This window comes from Aptenodytes forsteri, unplaced genomic scaffold (assembly GCF_000699145.1).
Source record: "Aptenodytes forsteri isolate BGI_AS27 unplaced genomic scaffold, ASM69914v1 Scaffold404, whole genome shotgun sequence".
In the NCBI taxonomy this organism is placed as follows: Eukaryota; Metazoa; Chordata; class Aves; order Sphenisciformes; family Spheniscidae; genus Aptenodytes; species Aptenodytes forsteri.
Window position 1 is genome coordinate 3508997 of NW_008795629.1, and position 26067 is coordinate 3535063.

Genomic DNA, 26067 nt, shown 5'->3' on the forward strand with positions numbered 1-26067 from the left:
CTTACAACCCAACCCCCCCCCCCCCCCCCCAAAAAAAAAGAAAAACCCAAACCAAAAAAACCACACAACTGTTCCCCAGTTAGGAGAACGGATTAGCAGAGTAACAAAAGGAGGAGTTTCCAGGTCAAGAATCATTTGGAAATTATAGCCAAAACCAAATTGTTGGGGTCTGCTCTTTGTCCCAGAGAAAAGCTGTTTGCTGCTGCTTAGTACAGAACACAGCTTCCTCTGAAACCTGGAGTCTGCACATGCCTACAGGGAATGTGAAAAAGAGGGAGAGAGAAAGAAAACAGCTCTCTGCCTCTCAGTAAAAGGGTTTTGTTCCTCTCTGGCTGACAGCATTGACCTTCGGACATGCACAAGAGGAGAGCAGAGAGCATTACTTGCTTGGGAATAGGACTGCTGTTCCCCCCTGTGAGGGCAGCTGGGTTCGCACAACTCCCTAGAAAAACAGTGAAGCATTAAGAGACACTTTTACCTTCCTGTCTTCATCAGCTGAGGAAAGAATTTCCTGTGGCTAATTACACATTTTAGCACCAAGATAGTGATTGTCCTCTAACTGCAAACATCTGCCTCCAGCCTGGGGTAGAGCCCAGCTCTGACCACAGGACCTTGGGCACTGGCATCGGGCGGCTGCAGGACGGGATGGTGGTCCCTCACCTTCTGCTCAGTGAGTGATGCAGACACACTTACAGGAACGTGAATCTTGCAGAAATGGGATCCAGCACCAGAGGTGTCAGCTGCTGACTGTACAGCCTCCTGCTACGTGCCAGCCCCATCCAGTCCTCCTCCCAGCCGCCCTCCTTGCCTGCTCAAAGCCCACACAGGAGGCCTTTGGGTCTGCTAGCTACCAGGAGGAGCTGAGCTCTTCCCTTAAGGTTGGACTCAAAGCCCACCAATCCACATATCTGTGGCAATTTTTCCACTGATGGGATATGGCTCTACTTTTTATCAGGTAATTGCTGCTTATCCAAAAGCCAGGCTCATTGGGCTCACTCTTGATCCCTTAGAAGATAACCAAACTCTTCCTAACATTGAGTAAAAGAAGACAGAGCCCTTCAAATGCATGCCCTACTCCCTCTCCTTGCTTCTTATTCCTCTGTTTATAATGTTGAAGTATGAGTTAAACCTTGACTGCTGCCACAGCCCTGAAGTCACACTGATTCCCATACAAGGGTGAGAGCAGGGATGTGACCCATCCACCATCTGCACAGGAGCAAACTCCCTTGCACGCAAGAAAATTTGCTTCCCCACTCCCTGTCTCACTTCATACATCAATGCTCACCTTCTCTCAACACAAAAAAGGAAGAAAGGAAACAAACATCTTCCTCCGCCAACACATACATGCATACACATGCACAAATATTTTGGAAAAATTTAAGAATCTGTAGATGGAGGGGTTATAGTGCCAGACTTTAAAAATTATTAAACATTATGTACAAAGAAAACATAATGAGCTCCTACGGGATGTAGAAAAAAAAATACCCACGAATGAGGGGAAAATGGATAACCACTCCTGGGTTTGCCACTGGTGAATTATTTAATAATCACTCCCCAGCAGATGGAATATATTTATCCACCCTATTGGAGCTCACTTTGCAATGTATTTACGCTGCTTTAAAATATGATTATTTATTTAAAAAATAAACAAGGTATTCACAAGGGAAAAGGTAAGTAAACACAAGCTAAAGGAGGGAAAAAAAGCATCTTTTTAGCTTTTCAGTTAATTTTAGGGAATTTCCACTAAAATTCACATGAATCCTCCTTACTTATCTTTGACTTTAAAAACTAGAAATTGAAAACTCTGTTAACATAGCCAGTCTAGATTCCTCACACAATCAAGAGGATCACTTTATGAGATGGGGTCTATGCCTCTTACACTTTCATTAACCACATTGTCTTGGGTACCAGAACTCTGATTCAGCTCCCAGTAATATCAAAGAAAACATTCAAATCAGGATCAGTGGGAGCAGGCCCATACCTTAGACTAATTGGATTTGCAGGATCAGGTCCCTTGTCTAATCTAGAGTGACTCTACACCCATGGCCCCCAAAACAGCGCTTAGCCTTGCCATTTAATTAGCTACTTATTCTAAAACGCGAAGGGTGCCATTTAGCAAAAATTGAAAAAGCAAAAGGTACCATTTAGTACCATATAAGTGCATGAGTATACTGCCTGCTCCCAAAGTTAAAATAGCAATTGTGAGCAAAAGGCTTTGCCCACTCAACAGCAAAGTGTGCTACTGATAACTGCAGAGTGATTTGGACAAACCTGAGGGAAAGTCCACGAGAGGAAGGAATACCTTTCCCAGGCAAATGCCAAGTCATTTCAGACTGAATTCAGGCTTCCAGATTCTTCCTGTGCAAGTCTGTGTGTATGCCCAGGTATACATTGGCCATGGAAGGGTGCACAGGAACTTTACTACCCAGTTGGGCACAGAAGCTTTTAGGAGCCAGAAGTCATCTGGGAGAGGAGAGGTCAAGCAACAGACCCCACAGTGTAACACAAGTTTTCATACTTTACCCATACAAAACAAAAGACAACCCCCATGCCAAAACCACTGTCCCCTCACCAAAGAAAAGACTAGTTCCTGTTGGTGAAACCTCTTCAAAGTTAGTTTTTCAATAATCCCTTGTGATTTTCTTTAAGACCAGTGAAGGTTATTTATAGATCTCAAATGTGGGAGAGTCCCATGGTGAAACCACCGTCAACGGCTGTCGGAGAAGCAACGCTTTGGAGGCGACACTTAAAACTGACTAAAGAGTAAGATCACTTAGCAGTAAGAGTTTAAGACTCATTGTCAAGAGTGGGTAAGCAGACCAAAAAGCAGCAAGTTCCTCAGTCATTTATGTGCTTTTGAAAATGTTTCTCCAGGTCTCAAAGATAATTTCTTTCTCATACCTTGTTTCCCCTCCCCAGACCAAGAAATTTTGCAACTAATATGGATCAAAATACGTATTTTGCAAAAGATATCACCTTAAAAAGTAGAGATGTGATAGACTTAAATGCAGCTGCACATGTGGATGTCAATGCTTTACCAGCTAGCTGGTTCAGTAAAAGGGCTACTCTATAAATAAACTGGTATAGTGAATGCTATACATCTTTAAAATTAAAACGAACTATTAGAATACTATTACTTAAAGAGTTCAGACTGAGGAGAGCAAATCGATGTGTCCTCCTTGCTAGGAAAGGGCTCAAACATTAGCAAGTCCTTTCGTGAACTGGGAATGCTGCACTTTTCAACAAGAAAGCCAAACTGACCTCTAAAATCTCAACATCCTGGTAGACTAAAAGCAAGTTCACTGCATATTATTTCTGGAAAGACAGATAACAGATTTTAAAAATTGCTTCCGCCACCACAATCTAACACATGATTACAGACACAAGTACAGATGTGCACCTCTCTGCTGGGATGCAGATGTTGCAGGCAAGGGAGCAAAATGCTCCCCTACCCCCTCCCAAGAATGCAAAAATGGAAGTGTCAAACGCCTCATGTGGAGTTATGCACTCATTTATTTTAAAGACAGAAAGGATTAAATACATCTACATAAAGGAAAGAAAAAGTGTTTAAACAACAATAAAAGAAGATTTAGTGGTATTAATAAAGAACTCCCTTAAACCAGCATGTCACCATTAAAGTAATTAATAGGGCATGCAAGACACTTCAGTGGAAAGTGAGTAGTGCTCACATTAGAGCCTTTTAAGTTTTCACATGACCTCAAGACATACTACAGCATTTCTGTGCAAAAGTACCCTCTAAAACAGAGATGGGGGCATTCAAGTCTATAAAAAAAGTGATTTTAAAATTTAACTGATATGGTCTAAGTCTAAAATGCAAAGGTTAAGAGAATATTAGAAGGGCAATAATTCTATCCGATTAAACTTTTATCCGAAGTGACAATAAAATGTTAAAAATGAATTAAGGATTTTATTAACAGATGCAGAAGCTCTATAAAAGAGTTTGAAACCTAAGTAGCAGAGAGGAGAGGTTTTATGGTTTTTTTTTTTTTGTCTGGATGGAGGTGATATTGCTATAAAACTTTAATCTTATTGCCATGCCACAGTGAAAGTAAACCTGTCAGAGGTAATAGAGGAAATCAGGACTGCTTTCTCTTCCTTCTCTATGTTGCAAGGGCCTCTTTCCAGCATATAAGTAAGAATATGTACATTCTATGTATGGCATTGATACTATAGGTAACAGACACACGTAGACAGGTTATGTGCTGGTGATTCACCTGGACTTCTGCTGGTTGCAATAGTCCCAAGGTGGTAAGTACAGGCAAGTTATACGGACCATTCCAAATGAGTACTGAGAAAAAAATTGGTGCTACGCCACCAGGGGCTCTTCAGAACATTTCAGCCTTTCCAAAATGGAATTAACTATTTCAAGACTGTTTCAGATATTTTAGTTGTTTATTGGTACCTTTGTGTAATAAGAGGATCACACCAATTTCTGAGCCCTTGAACAAATGCATTTCACTACCTTAGAGTGATTAAGTTTAAGCAAGCCATAAATCTATGGAACAGGATAATACACAAGACTTTTGTGGAAATTATTACTAAAAGCAGGGCATATATTAGAGCAGAGCTCAGCCCCATTAGGGCGGTTTAGGCTCAGTAGCATTTGCCAGCCATGATTTAGGCCATCACTAGTTTTTCCTTCTGCCTTGCTGCCGCTAAATTCTGGCAACTTGGTTGCCTTGGTGATGGCTGCAGTGTCTGTGGCAGATGCACTGGAAGACATCTTGCAAAGCGGTTTGGCTTTTCCAGGAACTCTTGAGCCTTTTGCATATTGGCAAGAGTGCCACGGTGGCTATTCCACCACCCTCCGACCCACCAATGCCAGCAGCGGGCACAACCTGGCCCCCAACCTGCCCTTGTCCCACACTGCATCCTCCATGCAAGGACCCAGGGCTCAACCTCTCTTGCTCCCTGCAAAGCCCCATTGTATGCTACACCTGCCCCTACTTGCTGCTGAGGAGCGAGCCCAGAAGGCAGTTTCAGGGATGCCCATACCCTTCTTTTGCCCTACACTACCCACGAGAAAAGTACAGCTCCTAAGAGGAGCAACCAACTGTAAATTGCCAGGGAGACTAGGATGTCAAACAAATATTTTTCTTTTCACAACAGAACATAAATATTTGGCAGCACATTTCATTTAAAAAGTCTAAAAGTTACTCAAATAGAGTGGAGAACATTGCTATGATGTTCATTTGCTTCCTAAAATATGACCAGTCACAGATGGCTTGCTGTAGGAAATATTAAATACATTTTTAAAAGTGTTGTCTGGCTTTAACACAGATTGCATTTACACAGATACCTCTGTTGGTGGAACGCCAAGATGGTGTATTGGTTCAAACACGTCCTTAAACAAAAAACTACATTGTCAGGAGCTAATGGAATATTCATACTTAAAATCTCAATCCCTGATAAACATCTAAAAGTTAATTTACCTTTCAACACTGTTTCCCTCCCCCTCCTCCCCCCTTGCTATATTTCCCTTCACAAGCAAGGGAAAATATCCAGGTTTGGTCAGTAGCAACTTTTACATTTTGGGCACCATAACCATTATTAGTTTAGATTTTCAGAGTAGTTTGAAAAAATACCTACATAAAGAGCATTAGGTAACATGAGAATCTGAAAACAACAGAAGGCCGCTTCGTGTTAGAGTCAAACAGCAAGGATGTAAATACAATGAGCTGTAGCATTAAACTATCACGTTAGCAGATTAACTTCAGCAAGACAATAAAAATCAAAACAATACAAAGATCTTCTCCAATCCCCAGTGTCTGCAGGAGCACATTCCTACAGTGCCTGAAGAAGCCTATCAAATCCTTGCTTTATATCTGAAACCAAAGATGTTACAAGGGTTCTCAGTTTGGTTTTCTTCCTCCATGAAGCTCCGTTTTTGACAACAGCGAGAGCCTTTGGAGACATGGGCATGTAGCATAAAGACTGCCACCAGTTTCCTATTCCCTGCACTTACTGCGCTGCCTCAGAGAGCTGGGCGGCAAGTCTGCTCAGAGGGTTACAGTATCAGGTTGGTGTGAAAAACCCCCATGGTGATTCTACATCAAACGTTTGTCAGGAAACAGCAGCCAGGGAAAAGCAGGGGCAATGCTGTGCAGATCTCATCACTCATATTAAGCCATCCAGACGCCCCACCAGCTCCATGCTTGCTGATGCACATGGTGCCATTGCTACCTCGCCTCGTACGGATGGTCCTCACAGGGATCGGCACAGACACAGGGACCGCAGGTCTCACTGGCCACATTAACCAACAAGCTCTCTGCTCCTCTGAAAGCTGCTACCTACCAGAGAACAATAATCTCTTGTCCCCAGCAAATGCTACAGCACCAGAGTTGAGCTAAAATCTGGTCTTCCTTCTGCCCAAAATACCCCAGTGGATGATTTACCTCTTCTGTCAATATTGTACTTGGCCCACAGCTTTATAATCAATGCAGCTGAGAAAAAACAACATACTTGCAATTTGCTTTGACCCTCCATGAGCACCAAACACTCACCATACTCTTAGAATCAATAAACTTTTTCTCCTGTCATTATTCATGCTTGTTGCGCTTTCCCTAAACTGGCATGATTTTGTTTTTTCTAACCAGAAATCTACCAAGCCCACTGGGGTTTGTGTGTGTGTGTGCAATGGCAAGTTAAACAGTTTTCCTCTACTGCAAACAAACACTGCAAGCAGGCAAACAGATGTCCTGGAGTGAAGAAACAGAGGCAGGACGCTAGAGGGAGGATCGACTCACAGACTGAGCTTTTGCCAGAGCAAATTCCTTGGAGTGTGGCTTCACCAAAGAGATGGCAGAAGTGGCACGCTGCAAAAGCCCGCTCACCTCCCTGGCACTCAGGCTTGCAAATCGCTGTCTGGATCGAAGTAAGAGGGCATCTGGAATCAGAGAACGAGCGAGACAAGACTTTCTGTTCTCTGCAAGGCTTCTAAGGTGAAATCATTCCTGCTAAATCCAAACACACCCCTTCCAGGACAGATTCAGCTCTGTTACTGGCAGGTGTCACAGCCTGGCTGCAAGGCCTATGCTTTACCGGCAGTTCTGCTAGCATAGGATCAGCGGTGCAAAAAATCAAAAGGGTTTGCTAAAAATATTAACCCTGTATTTACTTCAGGGAGTTCTGATTTTTTTATCTCTGGACAGTGTGCAGCACTTTGACATCACTGCATTAGGAAGGACAGAGCAAACTCAATAAAACATGGATCTGATGGAAATACACGCCTAAATTACAGGCCCTATTTCAAATAAATCACAGCCTTTCCAAAATAATTGTCTTCAGCAGTTTGAATTGACAAATATCTATGCAGGGCTACAAGCAAGCAGTAGGACTTCATGGAAAGGAACACTGTCATGGTATCTCCCACCCTCCTGGGTTTTCCAAGAGCCCTCACTCAGCTTTCAGCTTCTCATTCATATCCATGCCCAGTCCCTAAACAGCAGTGGTTTGAGGAGGGCAAGAAAAGAAAGGTAGCTCCTTCACTTGAAGATCTTTGCAGGCTGAACTGCAACTAGGCAGAACATTGGGATGTGGAAAACCTGAGCTGTACACTGCAGGCCGTGTTTGTGGTCCTGGACAGATCACTCTAGCTCAGAACTGGAGGAAGCAGGGCTAGAAAAGACCCCTGGGTCTGCCCTTGCCTAGAGAAGGCTTGACTAGATCTTAACTGTTCTTTACAGATGTTTGCCCCACCTGTCCTTGAAGGCATCCAGCAATGAAGATCCATGCCCTAAACAAACTGCATTTGATCTTCTTGGGGTCAGTTCTCTATCTGCAATATGGAGGCAATGCCACTGCCTTTCCCCCCCACTTGCTGCTGTTTACCAGGAAGGTTTTTAGAGGCAGAGGCTATCACCTGTCATTCACCGACACACCACAATGAGAGTTTATTACAGTGGGATCTCTAGATACTACTCAGGTAGCAAAGGGTGAAAGCAGCAAATAGCTTGCTGAGAAGGTGAAGTACAATTGAAAGAAAAGCAGAGATGAATGCTACGAACACTGGATGTGGCTTGCCATCTAATACCCATCTACACTTGACCGCAAATGAGGAAGACCTTCCCACTACTACAAAGACGCTGGTGCATAAGACTTTATTCTTTCCTTATAAGCTGTTTCTGCTAGCTTTCAAAGGCAGACAAGAGTTGGGCTACCTTCTAAAGGGAAATCTGAACACACAGCTTAAGTCATTGCTAAATGACTTCACCATCCCCTCTAATATAGTATGATCCATACGCAGATGTATAGCCAGAAGCCATAAAATCCCACTGGTCCTGCAGAAAGGGAGACTATTTTCTTTGTAAGAATATACAGTTGGTCAGTGAAATTCACCCTGTGAGGCGAGAAATTCACTGAATGGCAGCAGCTGGTCCTTCACAATATCATCTTATTTCAGTTACACTAAGAACTCCCTCCACAAAGTTTCCCATGGTATAGTTTTTCTAGATTATACATGTCAAATCAGTGCTTAGTTCATATAATCAAATATGAAAAATGCCTCTAATTATAAAAGCACAAGACAGAGACAAGAAGGCAATTCAAGTTGTTATGTCTGCCAACACATGCAGGAGGAAAGGTCTGGATTCTACCAAGCCATCACAAAAGTCTCAAGCAAGCCCAGGTGTGGAGGAAGAGTCTTCACGTAATAAGGACACATTCTTAAAGATGGACCATGGAGAGGAGCAGGAAATGATCCATACATCCCTAGCAAAACTTTGAGCTACCAAGACATCACTGAACTAGTTAGTCAGCACTTTATGCTCAATCTTCCAACACAGATGTATCTATTAAGATGCTGTCCAGCACTACAGTGACTTTTCCAAAAATATCCCCCTCATAACACTGCTATCATTGGTTGCATCAAGTTGCTTTACCTCCAGAATCCGTGGCTGGTCTTCCTCTAAAGCCACATTCCGCTCAGCTTTCTGGAAAGTCAATTATACCAAGCTGTGGCCTGATCCTCTCACTATCTACTTCAACATCAATCAGCTGCATTCGCAGGTCAACACCATGAAGGCAAACAGCAACTGTAGGCTGAAAATAGGGTGCACTACACCTTTAATCCCATCAAGTGATTTGGACCAGTTAGCCAAGCATATCCTGCTGCACTGAGAAAAGGATAATTTCATCCTCTAAGCAACCCTCAGCAGACAAGTGTGTGGTCTCACTCAGAATCCTCCACCAAGGTGAGCCCAGTGCAACTCTTGGCAGGGCTCGTGCTCTCATGTCTTCTAAGAGCATGAGGAATTTTTCCTCTTACAGCCTTGGTTTGTAGACTTTTGTCCTGTCCTCGTTGGACAGTGAGATGAATTGGCCCCATCCTCTTTGATACGAGCCTCTGAGTCTCCACAGAGGAGTTCCTCTCATGGTATGCTTTCTCCCCTTTCTTTATAACTCCAGTTTAGAAAGGAGGTTATTGACCCCTGCCCCCTCTCCCCCCGCAAAGGAACCTTTTCCTCCTGTCTAGTGACAAAATAAGAGGCATGACCCACCCCCTATAACAGCTGGTAGGCCACTGAAAAAATAGATGCAGGCTTCAAAGGGTCAGCTAAGTTCAGCATCCATCCCAGTTCTGACAGAAGCTGCTTCACTGACATTCTCTCACACACACGCTTTTGTACCTCCTAGACTTGGACTCCTGGAAGCTCCAGGTGCAGCTTATGCAATAGCACCTCATCCTCCTCTGTTTTATGCCCTGATTGCACAAGACCATTTACCACTCAAAGTAGTAGCGCTGAGCTTATGGCCGCCACTCCCCCCCCAGCTTCCATCTGTATTTTTTATATCAACTGTTGCTGGGTGGTATTAATAGAAAGGGCTGTTACACTCTTAAGGGATTTATTCATTTTTCAGTCTTACGAATGATCAGTTTACCAGGAATGACAGTCTTCCCTTGCCATGATTTTTTTTTCCAAAGAAGTTACCAATCGGGCCTAGACTAGCAAAATTATCAAAGTTAATAATCAAGAGGATTAAAACATGCCTGTAAGCAAACCAAAACTCTGGACCTGTTTTGTCTGCTATGCCCATGGACCTCTTCTGTTGTGGGTAAGAAATATCCAGGGCAGGAGCCCGCTGCTGCCTGGTGCGGCCAAGCTGCATCTCTCTGCTACGGCAGCCAAGACTTAATGCTTTTAGATCCACGGGTCACAGGTTCAGCTCCCTGCTGCTGATGACTCACACAGGAGCACCGAACTAAAACTAGCAACACCAGCGTTTTTCTAGGAGAGGACTGAAGAAGAGCATTGATCTCAATGAAATATTTTGAGGGCAGAAAAATTCCACCACGTAAAGAGGGCGTGACTTCTCTTTAGTTTATTTTATATTTTTGTTCCAGTTGTCATTTTGAATTCAAACTCTTTGGAAAGCAGGCATAATAGTCTTAATGATCCCATTGAGCAGTTTAAATTCAAATTGTGGAGCACTCGCAATACCATGCTGGCAGCACTTTCCATAAATTACTCTCAAATTCAATACGTTGCTTGATAAAAACAAGAATAAAGGGCTTTTTACTTTAAAAAGAAGAAAACTTGTATCATAAAAAAAATCTTTAAATTATAGTTTCTCTTTTCTGGTCCAATTTAAATTGTTACATGGTTGCTAAATTAGTGCTGTAATCTCCGCTTACAAATTGCAGAATTATTTTTAAGAATAGATGTAATTTTACTGCAGGGATCAACCTTACACTTTAAACCGTATGTGCTGGAGGTAGCTGCTCTTGCACAGCTTTCAAACAACCACGCTCACATGTGCACACACGGTGAGGTTTACAATACCAGTCACGCTGAAGCCGATAGCAGTTTTACCAGAGATTTCAATGAGCACAAACTGAGTTAACACTGACATTTCAGAATGATCTGCAAATTTAAGCTTTCCCAGGATGCTCCGTGGCACCAGTGGCTCTAGTCGTACCATTTCCTAAAACATCAGCATTTCTTTTGTGTTCTGGTCTGAGCTATCTTCTCCTACTGAACTACAGCTTTTGATAGGCCAGAAAATTAGAAGCTAGTAAGAGAGAGAAACCTTGAAGATATGGTTGTGGTTTTTTTCCTCACAAAACAAATAATCGGGGGGAAAAAAAGCGGAGCACTACAATCCCGAGTTTAAAGCTGGGGAACAGCAGTGATCAGGGCATGACTTCATGCCACAGTTCTTCCCCCGTTCAAGCACTTCCACAGCTTTAGTACTATGGAAAGATGAACCTCACCCTGCAAAATCCAAAGGGGTCTTTGGGGTAGGGTTTAAGGTCATGTCCTTAATATCTTGCAGTGCAAAGCAGAACAGGAAACGTCAATTCCTGGGTATCCATAGGGTACTGCGGAGCATACCCACCATCTTCCCCGACTCTAGCTAGAGAGACAGACATGAGACAGTTTCTTACCTCTCCTTCAATTCCTCATCATTTCTAGCCCACCACTTCTCTGAACTCTTTCATCTGACCCTGGCTATTTCTGCTTTGCTTGGTTAGTTATTTCTGCTTTCTCATCCCCTTCCCCATCACACCATGGTCCTTCCCTTAGCGCCCAATGGTGGGTCACATCAACTTGGACACAACAGAAGAAACGCTCAGGGGCCAGGAGCATCTGCAAGATCTTGCTGCTTTCTGTGCTAACTGCAGGTGCTCAGCACCTCTCAGCCCTCAGCGAGTTTATCTCCAACTGCCAACCACCAGACTGCCAGGAAAGGGAGTAAAGAATGGAGGAAAATTTCTACGTCCCAGAGAAAGTCATCAGGACATCAAAGAACATCCCATTCACAAAACAGCAGCATCACTCTTGCCAAACCGGTGTGTCTGGTTAACCTTGCGTTCAGTCCTTATGATAATATGGTATTTGGAAAGCAGACAGCTGGCACTGCTCTAACATGTTGCTCTTCAATCTTTTATAACAATGGTTCCACTGATACTACTCTTAACCTTTTCTCTGCACTGAGCCCAAGTGCTAAAATCTCTTCCACTACTTAGAGGAAGCAAACCAAATGTTTTTTTGTCAGTAATTTGCCCTGTAAGGGAGGGGAGAAGTATACTGATAACATACTGCAGACACAGCATTCATCACGTGTACAGCAATACGCTGGTTACACTGGAAACCCTATCGTGATATTTCAGATGTTACTTGACTGTCGTAATGACTAGGAGACATCTGTCTCCTATTTACACTTTATTTTTTACAGTTGCTTTTAGTTCAGCAGAAGTGTCTTAATGGAGAAGACTGGTACTCTTTTATAAATAACATTAATAATGAAAGAATCCTTGGATGCAAAGCAAAACCAGCACACACATTGGTAACAGAACTCTCTGCAATCGTAAGATGTAACAGGAAATGATAGTGACTGGCTTTTGGGTGGGGGGATTTTTGTGTGAAAGAAATTAACTCCGGTACCCAAATTTCCATTAGGAAAAATATTTTTTTAAACAGGTGATTGATCTCCTTACATGTTAATTCAGACTTTTGGGGAATTTCATCTTAACTGGGTCAGTGATAAATAAAACCAGAAACAAAAACAAAAAAACAGCCCTTCTGCAGGCTATTTAGGCTTGGTATTGACTAACAAGTAATTAAATACAGCTCTTCACAGTAATCTTAATTATGGCTTCACTCCACCACAACTAAGAAAAGTCACATAATAAACTGAGAAGATTAGCCAATTCTAACTGTTGAAAAATGTGTATTTTTATTTTTGCGCATAGTTTTTATGGACTACAGCTACAAGTCACACAAGGAAATTATTAAAAAAATCAAAGAATTAATGAATTTATATATCACAACCAGGCAAATATTACAGCTAATTTTCTTTATATAAACGAAGCAGCTTGGCTTAATGGCTTGCATAATAGGTCAAGAGTTTTGGACTTGGGGAAATGGGGATGTGTGCTAGAAATCAGTGTGAATTAGGTAGACCAGTAAACAAGCTTCATTGAATTATTCAAATTTATACCAGCTGAGAATCCTGTTTTCTCTGCTGGCCACAGCCATGGATTAGCTGTGCAATCTTAGCCTAGTCACACAGGCTCCACCTTTCATGGGAATTCAGGTCCACAGGAATCTGAGTCTGGGTTCTTCAGTCCCATTGATTTCCTACAGAACTAGGGCTCCAAGTGTCTGAGTTATTTTCTGATAATGGGACTTGGGAAAGCTCCAAAAAAAAAATCAGAGGCCACAATTCAGCAAAATCCTTAAGCACAGGCTAGATTTTAGGCAGGTCATTAACTCTCATTGACTTCAGTATGACCACATCACACATCTGAAGGCAAAAACATTCAGATTGTGCCTCAGCAATTTAAGGGCCCCCAATCCATTTGCAAGAACAACTTATAAGCCTAGCTCAGGCTCTCAGTGTACTTCGGCACTCATCATCCTACTGAAGCCAATGCAGACCTCATTTCATTGAAAAAAATCAATGAGACATACGCTCTGCGACACAAATTCCTCAGGCCTAAAGCCAATAGCATGGCAGGTGCCTAGATCCCTTGTAAATCTGGCTTTCGGCACAGCAGAGTCCTGAGCTTTCTGAAGGGTATCGAGACTTAGGCTTCCAATACTTGTTTCTTCCACATTTAGGAGTTTAATGTGTGTTTGGGTGTTTTGGTTTGGTTTTTTTTTTTTCCTTTGCTGCATCAGATTGCCAGATTCCTGCTTTCCATTTCCCACTTGTGGTACCAGCTGTCCAGCTACACATACGTAGCCCCACCAGCATCGCCATCCTTTCTCCTGCATGTGCAGCAGCAGATGGATCCAGACGTGTTTTGGGTTAAGTCCATAACCAGGTTTTTGTGGACTGCATGGATAAACATTTAAAGGCCCCTTCTGGTTATATAAAAGAAAGCTATTAAACGTTTACTCTTTCCTCTGTACTCAGCTGCAAAGCCATATCACAGAACATACAAACACAGATGCAACCAGGCAATTATCATTCCTTTATCCCTTAAATAGATAGAAGATAAATTTGAAAGAAAACGAGGAACAGAATCCTTCTCCCTTTCCTTTTTTATCCTTTTATCTCCCAATGTAGGAAGTTTACTGAACCCTTGCCAACAATTCACTCAGGCTAATGAAGTGTATAAGTAATGGGATTAAATAATCTTAAACCATTACTACAGTGGCTAATGCAGATGTTTTCCCAAACTAAAGCAGATGAGTGGTGAAGAATGCGTGCTTGATTTAAAAAAAGAGGAAAAGAAAGTATCAATCTTCAAGCAGATGAAGTCAATTCCAGCCTGAAGTCAATGAAATGTTTAATTCCAGTTACATAAAGTTGCTCCAATCATATTATGAATATACCTTCCTAAAGTCTGCAGCGCTTTGCACATGGTCAAACTTGCCACAAAATTAACCTTAAATTTTTTATGGTACAATCATTTTAGTGCAAACAAAAATGGAAACTGTTTAAAACATACATATTCCATCAAAAGATCATTTAGTTTTTAAAAGCCAATTAACAAGACCCATATATCACTGCCATTGTAAATAAGACAGAATCCTCCCTTTTTATATTCAATATTTCAGCAATAATCCCACTGCACAGGCTCTGCAGAAACAGAAGGAATAATGGGATATTAGTGGCACTTTCAGAAATACATATTATCGCTTTAATTATTATTGGAATGCCAGAAATGTCAAGAAAAGCATCAATTTTTACTTTCAGAAGTGCAAATCTAATTCTGGAAGGGTCTCAGGTCCAGCGTTTATAAAAAGAACTCTGAATTGGAGGTTTAGAGAAAGACCTATCAACGCTTTAAGAACGTTTTGGTGCTTTTACTGTTCTAAATTACAAGGATTATCCCTATATACTGTATGCTAAGGTCACAGCAAGGTGACGCCTCAGGCATGTTATGTGATGTTTCTTTAATTTGCAACTGTGCAACTGGTTCCAACTAGCTCTTATGGGAGCCTCTTAAAAGGTGCAGCTCCCCAGAGCAACTGTTAATTGTTTGCCTTAAGAGCTTGTTGGAAGCATGAAATGAAGTTTTAGGTTAAGGTAAGCTTCAAAAGATATCCAATCCAAAGACCCTTAGTTCAGTAGAAGGACTTCTATCAAGCAATGCAAAGGTCTTGATTTTAGGAGTTTTAGTGCTATCTTGCATCCCACCTCCTTAATCTTAGTAGGCACCACAGTCTGTAAGCATTTTGGTAACGTTTCTCAACACAGAAAGCTTCTGAGAGCAACACTACCTCTTAAAAATCACTGCATAGTCTGCTCCTTACAGAGCTGAAATAATCACAAAATGCACCTCTTTCCCCTGCTTTGGCCACTTCACTTCAGAGATAGGTTAGACCAGGAAATGAAATTCACCCAGGAAGCTGAAAAGATCAGAGTTCTGAAGACCATGGAAAAACTGGTGCCCACAGTACTGCCATGGGATCGTCAGGTTTTAACTGTAAGGCAACTGTACAGCAATGAAAGAAATCAATGTTTCCAATGTCTATGCATTACAATCAGGGTGCAAATAAGAATGGGTACTTACAATATAGCAGGGTTCACAGTAGGCTTTCTTCTCCACTGCGTAGAAAGGCTGTCCCCTCAGCTTGTTGTTGCACATCATGCAGGTGAAGCACTCCACATGGAAGACCTGGTCCATGGCCGTGCAGCCAGTGCCTTCCCCAACAACATTCTCCCCACAGCGGGCACAGCGGCCTGTCACCAAAGGGAAAGGACATAAGTCAAAGCAAGCTCCTGGTCTCAACTGCAGAGAAGGTCCTCATGCATGCCTGTGCTGCATAGCAAGTAAGGGGGACACAGCAGCTCAGTCAACAGAAGAGCAATTTGTGCCACTACTGGCAAAGATCTAGTGCCACTGGAAGGCACTCTGGTGCTGGCCCATCTGAAAAGATGTAGAAAGGCTTGAAACTGGCTCCCAAGACTGCACTGATACCAATTCTACTGCTGCTAGCCAGTGATTATCATAAGGAGTCTAAGCCCCAGATGCAAACCATTCAACTATCATCTAGCCCAGCTATATAGTCATCCTCAGCTCCTCAGTTAGATGGGATAAACCTGTGCCTAAAGCCTTGCCTCCACATGAAAGGATTTTGTGGTAGGATGCCTCATAAAGCTGCCTGGTGGCAGTGCAATTGTTACCATTTAAAGAGTAGTTTTTGCTTGTACAGCTTAAACCAATTCTCTCAATGGAGCCAATTATACTGGCAAAAGGATTTAACTTTTTACGCTTTTGCCAGTATAGCAGTATCAATCCTCACGCTCTTGCTAACATGCTGATGCTGAGCTAGTTGATATTTTAAATAAAAAGTAATAGCTAAAGACTGAGTGATTACAAAGAGTGCAATATCATCTCTTACATGGAAAAATGACTTTTTTTCTGTTTGAAGATTAATATGGATTAAGATATTGCGTCTATTTAAAGCACAGAAACTATTCCTCAAGAAACTGATGTGTGGATACTTTACTCTTACCGTACTTCAAGAAAGGTGTATCAGAAGCTGCTAGTAAGGACTCTAAGTAAAGACAAGCCCTGAGAGCTCTGGCTGTTTCTGAAAAAGGTCCCTAATGCCACATATAAATACATAACACACAAAAAATCTGTACACACACACACACACACGTACAAAAGGCTTGCTGCCTTGTTCAGATTGTTGTTGAAAATGTTATGTAGCAGGTAGATTTAAAGTGAAGACAGGATTTCAGAGAGAGAGAAAGAGGGTTTCTTAGATCATGGGAAAGACATTTTCCTAGTGAAGATTATGGTGCAGAGATGATGGAAGAGGGTGGGTGGAAGGCACACCTTTGCAATTTCCCTCTGCCATTCGAGTTCTAGAGTATCCCATGCAGGTCTGATGTCCTTACCCAGCAATCAGTGTTGAAAATAATTCATGCACAGAGTCATGGAAGGTATTTAGGACAACCTCAGCCACCCTACGCAGGAGAGCCCCACTGAAGGCAACAGAGCAACTATGGTCTGGGGCTTTGTCCCACTCAAAATGGTATTCTCCAGTTTGAGAATAACTGTGGTGTCCCCAGTCTTGGGACCCTGCACTTCTCCTTCAAGGTTCTGTGGGTGGAGTGGTGTGGTTGCTGACGGTTGGAAGGAGAGAAAGGGAAGCGAGAGCTGAGGTGCAAGCAGGAAGGCAGACTGACTTCAGAACAGAATTACTTATAAATGTGTATACAAATAATATGTCCCTAATAATAATTAAATAATCCAGCAACGATATGATGTTCTCTCATACCACGGTCTGTGTTTATTGGCCTTTTCAAACAAATACTGCAAAACTTCCTAAAACGACTTGGACATGCCTTGTCATCCCAACAGCAGGGCTGCTGTCCTTGCGCAGTGCAACATCAATGTCCCCACACTCATGACCTCTTCCCTGCCTGTCCCAGACTCCAATAGGCTACATCCAGGGAACAAAGCATGTAAGCTACTTTTGGATCCCTCAGGATGCGGCAGGATGATATATATACACATTTGAGATATATTAGGAAAGCTTGGAAAAGAACCCAGTTCATTCTGATTTGCTACAACGGCATAACCATAGTTGGCATTATACAGGACAGACAGTTCCTGACTCAAACAGCTCCCAGTCTGAGCAATGTGGCGAGAGAAGTCACCAGATAAATCCAGACAAGCCTGGAACCCCCCCAAAAAGGAATTAATAATGTTGTTTTTACACTTAACTTTCTCTAGCATTTGTTATTAGCATTTTGATTGACAGTGTTGTGCTTTAATCACTCCACTGTAACACTTCTTGTGAGGACTCCTTTTTTACAAGCAGAGAAGGAATGCAGGGTTCCCAGCATGGCGGTGAGGCTACAGAGCACGGGGGAAGAATGGAAAAAACCATGAGGACTAGGAAGAAGAAAAAAAAAAATTCCCACTGGAGAGAAACACGGCTGCAGTACTGCTCTGGGAAGGAGGCAGAAGAAACCTACTGTATACACCACAGGATTTGCACGTACAACAGGAGAGCAGTGCTTGGTCCTGTGTGCGGACAAGACCGAGCGTGCTCCGGAGCCTTCTCCAAACTGCTCGTGTAGCTGGGCTGTAATAAGAAGAGACGTCTGGGGAGCAGTTAATATCTCTCTATATAAAACATGAAATTGAAAGCCATTAGTGTATTACTTTACACAGTGTTTTTCCAGAGGGAATATTCTGCTGAAGAATTTATTTTCCCTGGTGTGCCGTTCTGTGATGATCTGGTATTATTTTTATGAGGCATTTGGACATGGAATAATGTAGTGTCTATGCAAACACCTCTCAGCTTTCTTTGTTAACATCTGAGTAGAACATGTGGGAATCTTTTCTTCCCCTCCTCCTCTTCTCACATTCATAATTTAGCCAGCTCTTGTATACTTCAACATTTATCTTCCTCTTTGACCCAGGCATCTCTCCATTTGCTGGAGAAGCTGTCTATATGTAGACCATACTTCTGGCTGTACTTCCTGTGTCAGGAGACCTGGGTCTGTTACCTAACTCAAATATATACTCTTGTAATCTCTGGCAGATCACTCAGTGCCTTTGTACCTCCATCCTCTTTTTGAGCAAAGGGCATAAAGATATCTTCTCTGCCTCCCAAAGGTGCCCTGAGGCTACATTCCTGCACGGCTCCGAGGCATTCCCCAACTACACTGCTGGTGGCCAGGTACAAACCAAAAAGCAGCACAACAGAAGTCTTGGCCAACTTCTCCCCTTGAAGTTGGTATTTCCTTAGGCTTTCCTTCCTCTTTCTGGGTTTTTCCACAGAAGATTCCCATTCAGGCAGCGACATACTTAACCCATTTACATTTATGAGAAGTCCAGCTTCTGCTATTATATACACAGACAGAAATGCTCCTGTAAACTCTCGAACATGAAAGCTTAAAGAAAGCTTCCTTTTTCATAAGTTTATATGCAAATTGTAACACTGTGGCCTGGAGCAAACCATGTTTTTCATGAGACATGGCCATTCCAGTGAGAATCAAAACACAAGCTCTGTGCCTAGCACCACCCCCAACTGACTCACTCTCCCGAAGGGTAAAAGCAAGTAAGCCAAAATATTCAAATTTGGGAGCTTACAGTTAGGTGACTCGATCCACGTAAAGGCATGCAGGCAAATACACAACCGATCTGGCTTGCAGTCATGTGGCCATTAGAGGCTGCACCTTCTGCAGACTTTGGTACAACCTGGGAACTCGCAAGACTTGCGTAAAACCAGGTCTCTTTGCCCGACTCCTGCACCTCGCTCAAATTTGGTTGAAAATGCCTATTAGTTTCCCGGGTTATTGGTGAGGGAGGAACTAACAAACAGACAGGCACATGCACACAGGCAGTGCGATTGCACAAGCCTCATTTCCTTAGAAAACCAGAAAAACCCCACTAAAAACAATGTCTCTATCATTATGTCTGATAAAAACGAATCAAAGGTCTGCTTTTCCTGTGTGCCAATTACCAACGGCAAAGGTATTTGTGTTCGGATTCACCACAGTTAAGTGCCCACACATGTTCCCCATTTTAATATTTTCACACTGGTTGAAATAACCCAGTCCGTTGTGTGCAGAATACCCATGAGTGAATACAGAACAAGTTGCACTGCTTATTGGGAAAGAAGTAGCAAAGGCAAAGCTTGCAAGACTCAAGAACAAACAGATTGCACAAAAAAGATTACACAAATAATCTAAGAGAAAAATAGCAGGCAGCGTATTACAGTAGAAACATAGAACAACGTGACCCATTTGCTTCCCACAGAGACAAACAGCACTTAAAAGGCAGCTTAAAGACAAAGGACAAAATTAGTACTAAACTGCATGAAGATGAAACTATGCCATTTCAACATTCTTCTTTTGCCCCTTCAGCCCTTTTTAGGTCCTTTTTCAAGATCATTTCAGCAAAACTAGAAGGTGATACGTTGGCAGCAAGCCTGGGAGACTGGAGTCCTCTATTTTTGCATGAAAGAGGTTCATGACTTTGGCCGTGACCTTCCTTCAGCCTAGCCTGGCTGCCACATGTTGGTCTTACCTTGGGGGGACATACAGAGGTGCCCACAGAGGCTTCCCTGCTGAAACTGCTGGAAATGCCATCATTACTGAGTTGGATCACAGGGAAACACTTCAGCAGCTGAAAGGAAACATCAGCTACTACACTTTATTCTGAAACCTCCTCATTTACTGTATTCTGTTGTATAAAAAATTTGAAATATTGAGAATCTGAAGGAAGAGGGGGAAGGGAGGAGAGGAGCTCATATTGCACATGATGCCACGTTCTAACTTCTCATTATTTTATTACTATTATTTCATGGTTTTTGCTTATACCACCACAGATCCTGGCTGCTCAGATTGTGGAACAGCCCCATTGTGCTGGGTATTGGACAAACACAGAATACAAAGAAGGGTCCAACTGAAGGAATTTACAATCTAATACAAGTAATAACAACTGGGTATAGATAGGAAATACAAAGAAGCAATCAGACAAAACCAGTCAGCAAGGAAAATTGTGGTCCCGGCACTCTAAATGTTTTACTATTGACAAGGAGTCTGTAGACAGCCCAGCAAAGGAAAAGGTTAAAGAAGAATTTGAAAGAGGATCCGGAGGGAGTTTGAGGGAAGTTTAATGGGATGCTTCTGAGGAAAGGACAAAGACAGCACAAAAGGGTATGTAAGTGCTTGAAGACTGAACACAGACACCTGCAGACGGGAAGGATGAGTTGATACGTCACTGGAAAATACTAGAAGAAAAAAGGGTGGGAATAGGTCATTACAGGCCATGCAAGTAAAGACAAGAAGCTTCTGTTTGATATGATGCAGAAATGAAACCAGAGAAAAGATTAAGAGGCAGGAATGATCTGGCCTAAGTTACAAGCTAGAGAGTGATTTCTGCAGCTGCATTCTAGTTGAGCGTGAACAGGGAGAAACTGCCTTTTTAGAGAAGGATGTTGCAGAGATTCAAGGTCACTGGAGCTTGGATGCAGGTTTTATCGGTGAAGATGAATAGGAAAGGCCATAATCTGAGTTGTTACTCAGCAAGATTCTTAAGATTTGGCCAGAGTCTGGGTGTGATCTGGAGATGAGGAATTAGATACAGGGCGTCCAACCTTATCTGGGACATGAGTCACTTTTAAATGTCAGATTAAGAATGTGAGCCAATCAGACCAGACAAACATCTACCACTGAAGATGGATGATGGAATAGGTACATGCCATACTAATGCTTATGGCATAATATTCCGATAGCAATCACACTGGAGCCAAATACAGAGGTAATGTAACTCCATCCAGCTACCTTGAGATGCTCCTGTTTGTACATCCAAGGATTGCATTAGCCTCTTTTAGGCTACAGCATTATTTGTCTGTCATACCTACTTAGATAGAAGCTGTCAGGGGCACAGACTGTCTCTTGCTATGTGACGTACAGTGCCTAACACAGACAATTTGGGCAATAACTAGAGCTACTAAGAGTAAAGAAAGCAGAGAGAAAATGTGCAAACCTTCTCTCTACAAAAGGCTTAAATTCATTAATTCAAAGCATGAATTCTATGTAGAGACGAGATAGGGGATAATTTTCTGATAAAAGCATCAAAGTAGGAAGGTTCTGCATTTGCTGCAATGTGGGGAAAAAACCCGTTGATATCTCAAAAACTTCTGCATGATGGAAAAAACTGTTTCCCACCTAACAGTACTGTGGGAATATACCACAAGGTCATATCCTCAGTGCCTATCAATTACACAATTTCCCTTGATCAGCTAAGTGTATTCCCTGGTTCTCACTGCAGCCCTGATACACTATGCAAGAACAAACTAAAGAAATACAGCATACTGCCTTTATGAAAGTGTACTAAGAACATTTTTAAAATATGTAAATACACTGAACAAAATATCTCGCTAAAAGTTCCCCTGGCAGCCTCAAGACACCCAGTATTTCCGCTGCGCTATTTTTCTAATCATCTCTGTTTAGAGTTCGCCAGCGAATGCATTTTAGAGATTCATGATACATTCTGCTTTTGGACAGCTTTGAATCAGCTGGCAGTAAATGTGGAAAAATCATTATTCCTAATGAAGAAATATTGATGACAAAACAGCATTTCGAGGACAACGTTGACCATAAGTCAACAATATAACAAGATTTTTCCCTCTCTCCCTCCTCTTTCCTAGTGACTTTTATTCAAGGGTTTTCAAGCATTTCCCAAGCACGTGGGATTCCTCAGGGCACCTATGTCAGACAGGCACAATTACTCCATTTTTAAAGGGATACGGGAGCAGAGGTTCGTCCATTAGGGTAACGGTGTAACAGCAGACCTTAACTGCCAGTACACCTTAATCGAGTTAAGTCTCAATGGTAGAGATCCTGCAACTCATAAGCACCCAGCAGGTCCTGGGTTCCTTGATTTGTCCAAAGGGAATAAAATAGGAATCTCTGATCCACAAGAGAGGGTTTATTCCCTTCCTGTGGAGCATGGGAGGTACGTGTCTGACTGTGATTATGTTAGGGAAAGATGCGTTGACCATATTTGTTCCAGAGTTATTCCAACACTTTGGCACTCAGGGCGCTGCAATAACAGTATGAAGGGAAACCCAAAGGTAGTCCGTGCATTTTGTAGAAAACTATGGTATTTTTCTCAACTTATCCTTGCCTTCCTTACCTACCCTTTTTTTTGCTTTTGAACTCAGACTTCTCACTGAGTGGGAAGCCCTTGGCAATGGTTTATTTTGCCAGGATCCAAGCTTGAAGTTTTGCCATTTGACAGTAGCAGGCTGTATGCATCACTTGTCTTACACAGCCTTTGGACACGAGACAGATCAATCTTAATTCCCTCTTCTTCAGCAGACGTCAGAAAACACAATCTTTCACAGTAAACAGAGCTTCATGCTGCAACGTGTGCCTGTAACACTTCATAAATTAAATCCAAGGCCGTGATTTAATTACTGTGTCCTGGTTATTCTGCTTTAACTGTGTTGCACTTGTACTCCAGATGTACAGGTCCCTGCAGTGCCCTCCTTGTCATCTGTACTGTGCTTGTCCAGCAGTAGCTGCACTCTCCTGTTGTTTGCATCCCTCTCCTCCAACCACAATACAACTTCATATTCTCACTTTGCTTGGCTGCAAACCTGACACATTCTCAGCATGTCCCAGAGGTCCCATTCCACTCCACACAGCAAATGCACTGCAACTGCGCAGGCTCACGCTGCTAACACGTTCCTGTACCTTTTCAAACACTTCTCCATGCTGCTCATCACAAGGTTACTATCCCAGCCAGTCACTAGCCCTCATGGTGGATCTTTCCAACACCCCTGGAAGGTAGAGGACTGTTAGGACACCCAACCTGCAGGTGGGGAACTTGAGACCCACACAGGTTAAATAACTTTCCGAGGGTCACACAAGGAGTTTGTGATGGAGCCAGGAACTGAAACAGCATCTTCTCAATCCCAGTCTAGTCTCTTTAACCACAAGACCATCTCTGAAAAGGCTTGATGGTGAGACAAGCTTGCAGCATGAAAACTCCTCCATTTCAGAGGGAGCCCCCAGCACCGGTCCTGCTGGAATCCCCTCCGTGGCAGGAGGAATGTGCTCCCTATGTGGGCCATACCATCGCTCTCTGGCAGCCTGGCTGAGCCATGTAGCAACTGAGCACGAAGAGTTTTGTGCCTCTACTACTGTCCTCTGTTTAATGAGAGAGGAAGAAAGGCCTGTGTTCCCTTCAACACCCATGTGGTGATGGGCCCTGTCCCTTACACATCTACATCACCCTCTCCTCAACTCCCTGGGACACACGAGACAACTTAGCTTGCTCCTGATATAAAGCAGATTATGACGAGTGCTTACCAATGCGGTAGAGGTACCTTCCTAAATTATTGCAACCACAATGCACCACTGCCACAAAATAAAGGTTCAGAGAGGAGCACTCCTGATTTTCCCACAAAGCTATAAAAAGTCAAGTTAAACAGGATCTTGAGAGGTCATGGAAACTATCTTACTGCCTCAAAGGCAGGATCAACTCTCTCTACAACATTCTTGACAAATACTTGTTTTACCTGTTCCTAAAAACCTCCAGCAACGGAGATTTCACCAACAACTTGGGCAAAAAATTTCAGTGAGTACCTAACCTTACCACTAGCAAGCCTTTGTTTCCATCCAACCAAAATGTCCCTCGCAGTAATCTAAGCCAATGCCTTTTTACTCTACTCATGATGAACATAAAGAACACATATAGGCTTGGTTTGGTCTACACCAGTTGTATGGGACCTAAAGCAAAGTTGCCCCCCCCCCTCCTCAGGCAAGGCACCTTGCAATGTAGGCAAACGTTGATCTGACGGTGTGCCCAACACATCGATGAGGTACCAGTCCCCAACTTGGGTGATCTGCAGTGAGTGTCCCAGCCCCGTGGGGGTCAGTGATGCTCTACAATATTTAAAGCCCCAGATACTTTTTTTGCAGCATGCTCTGCTTTTTTTTGTTGTTGTTTGTTTTTTTTTGTTTTGTTACATTGTGTCAGCTTTTTGGCACATGTTTGACCATGTGCAAACGGGTTGAAATAGAGCCCCAGTAACATCTGGAGACAAAAGAAAGGGGGTGAAAAAAAAGAGAGGAAACATTCCTCCCTTTGCTGATCAATCAAGGAAATGCAAGGGAGAGAGTAAAATGTACTGTATTTCCTTTATAAATGTTTCCTTTAATGCTGATGAAAGATGCCAGATGACAGAGACTACAGTTGTATATCCACTGAAGAGCCCCAGCTTGGGAAACAGAGGAGCGAGTTGTTTGCGTAGCTTTGCCAGGCGCTCTCAGCTGGGGCACGGGACGTCTCTGAAAGCAACAGCAATTCCTCCTCCAGCCCCTGCCTCTCCTGGCTCTCCAACACTGCAAACAGGGTGCCACGTCCCATGCTGCTTCCTGGGCACCCCTTGCTACCTGCTTCTCTTCACTACTGCTCCCAGCCTGGGCTTAATGCTAGGCATGGATATAATAAAGAAAAGTAGTTTTAAGTTGCAAGTATAGAGTTGGATGGAAAGAAGTAACATTTCATAATTTTTTTTTTTTAATTAAAAAGATGTTTGTGTTTGGGGGCGAGATTTTCAAAGCACTGATTTGCACCAAAAACCTCAGCCGACAAACGCTTAACTAAATACAGAATGCAATAATTTCATTTGGTAAAAAAAAATAATTAAAAAAAAATCCTACTTTCAAAGTCCCCCACCTTCCTGTGCCACCTCCTCTCCTTCAGGGGAAACGGATCACATATAGGAAGTTAAAAAAGCAAGAGACATAAAAACCTCCTTTTTTTCCAAAATAAAAACGGGGCAAAATTTGTAAAGGCTGTGAGAAAGTGGGGCTTTCCCATGCTTTCAAAAGCTGAGAAAGCTCTTCTTTTATTTTACTTTCATAGGAAAATGAGTTTTTAAAACAAAGATGACTCTTCTCCTTGGAGCACATCACTAATGTTGAAATCTTATTTTTTAGTGAGACCTTACCATTACATGGCACCCAGGGAACAACCTCAGCAGCTCTTTACTAAAACCCCAGTGAGGGGGTGAAGGTAAGGGTATCAGTCAATTCCTAGTGGGGCAGGCAGGAAACCCCTCTCTGGGCAACTTATTCCAAAGATGATACTGTGGGGTTTTGCCCCTCCTGGGAAGGACCTTAGCGAGGGAAACTGTTGCTGGCAGAGCTGTGGATCAGACAAATTTTGGCAGTTCTGGTGATCCCAACAGCAACAACCACTGAGCCGGGTCCCTTTGCACTTACACTTGCAAAGCCACGTTGCATGATAAACCCTGGACAGTGGAAGTACCAAATATATGATAGCACCCAAGGTGAGCAATCGTGCTTGTCTGAATCTCCTGCAGGGAAAGGAAGGCAGGATAGGAGGTAGAAATCACTCCTCCTCCCACCCTCATCAGCAGCGATGGGCAGGGGGGGATTTCCTGGGCGAACCCCTGGCCCACTGGGCTCGCTCTGCAATGCTGCGCCAGATTTCAGGATCCTCTTTTGGAAAGCCACATAAGAACACCTTGCAATTACTGGGAGGGCCAGTGGCGGAAGCCCCAGCCAGTGGCTACGTGGGGACAGCTCTCCCCAGCCCGTCTGGGCCCCCTCGCAGGTGTCTCTCCGAGCATGCTG

The 26067-nt window shown here is 42.9% G+C and overlaps 1 protein-coding gene across 1 annotated transcript in view; it reads right to left on the reverse strand.

Annotated features, from left to right (window-relative positions):
* The window catches only part of LPP (LIM domain containing preferred translocation partner in lipoma), a 350330-nt gene that overhangs the window by 43776 nt on the left and 280487 nt on the right, over nt 1–26067 (reverse strand). Inside the window, exon 13 of the mRNA XM_019472866.1 lies at nt 15491–15660. Coding sequence (XP_019328411.1) covers nt 15491–15660 — 170 coding nt within the window. The remainder of the gene's footprint in view (nt 1–15490; nt 15661–26067) is intronic.